Raw genomic sequence first — 6,418 nt, 5'->3', positions numbered from 1 at the left:
TGGTTCGAGCCAAGGTCGGTGTTTAGACAGGCAACCTACCGAGGGGTATCCCGAGGTAGTGGATTTGTTGCTGGGGTTTTGCCGAGATCAGGAACTCGAAGGTGAATGCTGACGCACGATTTAGACAGGTTCAGGCCGCTGAATAGCGTAATGCGTCACGTGTCTTTGTATTTTGTTGGTTGTATTGGATTGCATTGGAGGTGGTCCCTACCTCGTCTTATATATTTGGAGGCAAGGTTACAGCTTCTAGTCGGATACGACTAGAGGAGTCTGGCTCTTATTACAGGGAGTACTTTCCTTATCCTCAACACAGGCTCTTATTACAAGGAGTACTTTTCTTATCCTCGACTAGTTCTTTCATTTCCATGATCGACTACACCATCTTACATTGTAGTCTTCATGTCAGACACATCCAGTAGCGGAGCCAGCGGTGGGGCGGGAGGGGCTCGAGCCTTCCCTACCACCGTGGATCCCATGAAGCCCCCCTAAGCTCCTCTACAAATATTAGCCATGGATGAAGAGGGGGAGAAGAAAAGGAGGAGGAAGAAGGAGGAAATGAGAGGAGGGAGGAAGAGAAGGAGGAAATTGAGCCCCCTAAGATTCAATCTTGCCTCCATCACTAGACACGTCTTGATGCCTAGCCCCATTGTCGTTGTCAGGATTAGCGGGTCAAGACTTAGACTAGTAAATTTCTTTTATGCGCGTAAGGCTTCGGATGGTGGCGTGGGAGACACGGGGTTTAGACTGGTTCGGGCAAGGGAACGCCCTACGTCCAGTATCGGGAGCTGCTCGTGTTGCCCACGCGGGGTTCTGTAGTAGGGGTTACAGGAGTACGAGAGAGGGAGCTGATCCCAGGTCTCTTGGGTGTGCACTGATGCTCTAAGTGGGTGTGAGTGTGTTCTGTTCGCTTGGAAGCCTGTTGTGCTGAGTTGTCTCCAGAGTCCCCCTGTCTCAGGCCCCCGGTTCTCCTTTTATAGCGCAAGGAGGCCACCAAGGTTACAGGTGAGACCGGCTGTTAGGAGAAGTAAAAGAGATAAACAAAGCTAGGTAGAATACAACACAAGGAGAGGGACCAAGTCCCCAGGCCACCGGCGCCCTCGTCGGCCTTCGGCTCCTGCCGGCGCGTCTGCCGGAGGAGGGCGGCCGCCGTCGCGTCCCGTCGATGGTCTCCTCGACGGCTGTCGCCACCAGGCGTGATGATGGTGTTTCGTTGTGGCACCTGTGTCCGTTGGGGGAGGCGGTGGATCCCGCCATCTGCTGACAGCCCGCGGAAGGCGGACGTCCCGTCCCTGTCGCCGGATGCGTGGGGCGCGAGGACGGGCGCGACTTCCTCCTGCTCCGGGCGGCGCAAGCCATGAGTGCCCTGCTGCGAATCAGGGGGATCTGCGGCCACTATAGCCTGTGCGGTCGTGGCTACAGTGTTCCGCTCGGGTACTTGTGGTGGGTCACGTCGAGGGGCGCGGGCTCCTTTCTGCGTGCCAGAGCTGCGGTGCATTTATGTCGAGACCGCTGGAGGGGGCCCACAAGATCCGCGCCCTCGTCCATCGGTCTGCGCCCGAGGTGGACACTTGTCTCGTGGGCCCGGATGAGTCCGACCCCCTACGCCCGGGGTCGGGTGAAGCGGAGTCTCGCCATCGAGGGGTCGGGATGGTCTGACCCCGGGGCCCTGGGTCGGGCGAGACGGAGTGGGATGTTCTCTACCTCTACTGGGTCGGCGGTAATCGTAATTACCGCAGGTGGGCCTGAACCTTCATGACTGTTGCTTTAAGCAGCATTAGGAGGTCGTTAATATTTCCCCCCAACACCCATATCCGGGACTGTCCTATCTGCTGGTGGGCCCATAAGTATATATATATATATAGCAGTCACCCATCGCCGCCATTTTCAGAGCGGCTTATCCCATAGCCTGCTGCCTACCCCTACAAATGCTTTTTTAGGAGCGAGTCGGAAGCTAAGTAGTCCCGTTGAGCGGGTGACTTTTTTATTCGCCCCTAATCAAAAAATGGGATGCACCTACGAATAAATTCGTCGTTAGTACATAAACTTAGCGAGTGGGTATGCTTAGGTACATCATCTTTCAAATTATTTATTTGGGAACAATAACTTGGTAGGTGGGTGTGAATGGGTCACCAGGTTGATACGCTGGCAAAAAAAAAATGTCACATAGGCGGCTTACGTGTTAGCCAATATTTTTTTAAAAAATTCCTTGCTAATTCTACCATTTATTTGAGCATGGACGGCAACTTCCGCGGCTATCTCCTTCGCAAGCTGGCCGGTCTCCTCCTCATCCCCCTTCCTGGTCCTCATTTCTTCTTCCTCGGACTGAAACGAGCAGAGCCACCTCTGGCCAAGATTCACGCCGCTTCCCTCAAGCAAAATCAAATCGCCGCTGCACAAACCTTCTCCACTTCCCCCTATAGCCGCGCCGGCCCTCCTTCGCCCAGCCAAGCTCCCCCGCGACGGGATTTCAGCATCGAAGCTCCAGCTGCACCACCTTCCACCATGACTACCACTACCTCCAGCTGTGCGTCAAGCTCGCCGGTCGCCGCAGCCCAAGAAGCTCCGGCGCGGTAGCACCTCCATGTGCTGGTGCTCCTCTCCAGCGCTGCAACACAGCCACACGCAGCAAGCAGGCCTGTTCGTTCCCTTTTCATCTCCCTATTTGTTCCTGCTACATTAGGTGAAGGAGATAAGCAGTATAAGAACCCTTTATGATTCTCCGTCAAAATTTCTTCGGCAATATAAGCAACCTACGTAGCAAGCCCAATTATAAAAGGAGTAATAAATAAACAAAGAGCTAATTTTGCAATAGTGCTGCTCCGTTTTATTTACACGTAAGCGCTAATTGTACACGTAAGCTGCCTACATGGCATGTTTTTGCCTACGTGTTATCCCGGTGACGCATCCACACCCACCTGTCAAGTTTTTGCTGCCAAATGAACAATTTGAGAGTTGATTAATAACGTATTTAATTCATCTTTTATGTAGTAGGGCGGACGAGCACGTCCGGGTGCGCAGGCAGCGCCTCCAAGAATGCACCAACATAATCTCCAGTTCCTTGCACCACTAAAACATCATTTGCCTCCATGAATGAAGCAACACGCTCTGTGTGGCCATGATCCATCGCGTGAAGATCAGGCGGTTTTCATTCCTGAGCAATTTTTTCGAACTACAGACAACGCCTTCAACAATATCACTATTGCCAACTAAAACTAGGATGGCGTGCTCTTTCTCAATTCAACTCAACTTTTAATCAATTTTAGCCTATAACATGTAAAAATTCAGTTCGGTCCTTTTTTAGCCCGCTCTTTTGAATTTTCCATGCTAAATTTTTGGACTCTTTATTACCACCCGTAATTACAACCAACTAGGATAAGACCCTTGGCTACGTGCAAGGCTGCAATCGGTCATGAACTACGTACATGGCAGCAGCCATCATGACCATTCTCTTCCTCTCGTCCAACCTTGACCCTCGCCGTGGAAGATAATCCCAGTCGCGGCATAAGGCAACATAGGGTCAGCTTGATTCTCAGGCAAGCTTTGCCTTGCCTTACCGGCGACAGCAAGCCTTGCCTTGCCAGCTTAGGAGAGTTGAATTGGCTCTCTTGTGATAACAAGGAATTTTCTTGCTGCACAAGCCCCAAAGCCAGCTTGCCTGTCATCCAAACCTCTAAATCCTTGCTGAGCAAGACCAGGGAAGGTGCAGCAAGGGTACCAAGCAGCCCCATAGTTAGTTTCAGCCGCGCAGCGTGGTTCATCGGTTACCTAACTTACCTTTGAGCGTTGCTCGCTGCTGCCGTCACCGTACGTGGCTGTCGACATCCTGCCCATACGCCGCGGCGGTGGCCGGGACTGTGGCGTGGTCCACGGTTCAAGCATACTGTTTATGGCAATGTCGCCCTCGTATCTACCTGTACTTTCGGACATACACATGGTATGGTCCCAAAACAGATCCGTGTGGGTAACTTAACAAAAATGGCACGTGCTTTTATTTGGATAATGAATTAAAACACAACTGCAACCAACGAGATACGGAAACATCGATAATGCCAAACACGGAGGCTCACCATGATGAACAATGACAAGGGAATAGCTTGTCTCGATCGTCCCGGCGGCCGTTCTGTGACGACGGTCCCCGGTGGTCGCACACGCTCGAGAACATGCAGGAAAGATTACAATGGCTCCACTAACAGTGAGTGTGCTGCTCGACGATGGTGCCCAGCCACCAACCCAAAGAGGATCATCAGCTGAGCTAGAATGATGGCAGCTCGGCGCAGCGCTGCTTAAGGTAGACGGCGCAGTCGTCCCTGGGCGCGATGGTGGGGATGTACACGAGGTCGTCGCACCCCTCCGTGGCGTGCCGGCGGAACTCCACCAGCGACGCGAACAGCGCGATGAAGAGCACCAGGTGGTTGAGCGCGTAGCGCTGCCCGACGCACTGGTGCGCCCCGGCGCCGAACGCCAGGAAGTTGCGTCGGAACTCCACGTCCTCCCGGCGCTCCTCCGAGAAGAACCGGTCCGGGTCGAACGCCGCCGGGTCGCGGAACCCCTGGAACGACGACTCGTACAGCGACGGGAACACGGTGGCGCCCTTGGGCACCGTGTACCCCTCCGCCAGCGCGAACGGCTCGCCGGCGATGTGTGGCACCGTCGTCGCGGGGGGACGGAGCCGGATCACCTCGCGTGCCACGGCCTGGGTGTAGCGCATCTCCGCCGCCTGCGCGGCCGTGATGGGCTCGCCGGAGTCCGGCGACCAGAGCGTGGCGACCTCGGCGCGGACGCGGGCTAGCACGCCCGGGTGCGCGGCCAGCGCGGACACCGCCCAGCAGAGGGACGACGTCGACGCGTCCTGCGCCGCGAACAGGAAGTCGAACACGTGGCCCCCGACCTGCTCGTCGCTGGCGTGCGGCGGTGGGGGGTTCCCCGCCGCCGCCGCCTCGTCCTCCTCCCGCACCGTGTCCTGCATCCAGTAGTCCATGAGGCACGACGGCTCGCCGCCCGCGCGCATGCGCGCCTTGCTCTCCCCCGCGCACCCCGTCAGCGTGCGCACCAGCCGCGCCACCGCCTGCTTCGCGCGCCGGAACGCGAACCCCGGCAGGTCCACGGGCAGCGCCATGACCCCGACGTTGAACGTGTGGTAGTCCCTCGCGAACGCCTCCCGGGCCTCCGCGGTGAGGTACGGGCCCACGAACACCGTCTGCGACGTCTCCAGGTTCATGTCGCGACAGGGCACCCGGAGGCGGAAGGGCACGTCGTGCTCGCTCCGGTGGAGCCACCGCCGGAGGTGGGCGACGATGACGCGCTGCTGGATGGCGGCGTACGTGGAGAGCGCACGCGGCGTGAAGTTGGGCGCGATCCGGCGGCGGAGCTCCTTGTGCTCGTCGCCGAACAGGTAGATGAGGTTGTAGTCGCCGAAGAGCTTCTTGCCGAACGGGTGGCCGATGAAATGGAACGCGTCGGGGCGGACGTTGGTGAGCACGCGGTGGCTCAGCTCCGCGTCGCGGATGAACACCACGAACGTCCCGAGGAAGTATTCCGCCGACAGGCCGAGATGAGACTCCTTGGCGCGCGCCGCCAGCCCGTCCCAGTACGCCGTCGGGTCGCGGATCAGCCGGGCGACGCTCCCGAGGAAGGGCACCACGAGCGCCGGGCCGGGCAGGGGACCCTTCTTACGGCGGTAGGACAGCTGCTCCGTCAGGAGGTAGAACACCACGGCCGCGACTAAGAACGGCGCTGCCGCGCGGAGATCCAAGAAACCGCAGAGCGAGGAGGACTCCGCCATTGCTGGCTGCAGCTGCAGCTGCTGCTTTTCTGTTGGCTGATGCTCGCGTGGAGCTCAAGCTCGTGCGGCCAGCCCTATATAGAGAGAGAGACGCTACGCATGGGTCGCATGCAGACGTTGGTTTGAGTTTGGCGTGTGCCGTTGAGAAGCATGGCCATGGACTGGGAGGGTGGATGCATGTAGACCTTGTTTTTTAGAATAAAATATAGCTTAGAATATGGACATTGCTATTAGGATTTTTTTCGAATCACACGTATACGCTCATAAACATGCATGCACACTCGTCCCTACAAACACACAATCCTATCTTTATAGGCATTTCCGAAAGACTGAGTCGGTAAATTCTCGAGATTGATAAACCACTAATACCGGTTAAATTCTGGAATAAAGTCAGGAAAATACAAGCACTAGTGCTGAGTTGAGTTGAGTACTCAAATCCTGATGAGCGGTTCCTATCGGGAACTTTAAGTTGCGCTCAGTTCACCTATTAGGACTTTGTCCACCCAAGTTGAATGAATATTGCAAGAGAGTGGATCTATGATAAACTATTCGGTCTTCAAGGAGTGTAAAATAATTATTGTTTTTGTTATCCATCAAACCCGCCCACGCTGTGTGCTGGGCCCCGGCGAATACGAT

General features: G+C 56.0%; 1 protein-coding gene across 1 annotated transcript; it reads right to left on the bottom strand.

Moving 5' to 3' along the window:
* Positions 1 to 3,964: 3,964 nt before the first annotated feature.
* LOC101764868 (cytochrome P450 710A1) lies at positions 3,965 to 5,944 on the bottom strand. The gene has a single exon (XM_012848777.2). The coding sequence runs from the start codon at positions 5,780 to 5,782 to the stop codon at positions 4,253 to 4,255; it is 1,530 nt and encodes a 509-aa protein (XP_012704231.1). The 5' UTR covers positions 5,783 to 5,944; the 3' UTR covers positions 3,965 to 4,252.
* Positions 5,945 to 6,418: the final 474 nt, after the last annotated feature.

Source organism: Setaria italica, chromosome IX, assembly GCF_000263155.2.
Source record: "Setaria italica strain Yugu1 chromosome IX, Setaria_italica_v2.0, whole genome shotgun sequence".
In the NCBI taxonomy this organism is placed as follows: Eukaryota; Viridiplantae; Streptophyta; class Magnoliopsida; order Poales; family Poaceae; genus Setaria; species Setaria italica.
Note: the sequence above shows the minus strand (reverse complement) of the source record. Positions and strands in the feature narration are given on the sequence as shown.

What these genes read in the sequence shown, in the direction of transcription:
- LOC101764868 (XM_012848777.2), bottom strand. Translation starts at nt 5,782, where the DNA reads ATGGCGGAGTCCTCCTCGCTCTGCGGTTTCTTGGATCTCCGCGCGGCA.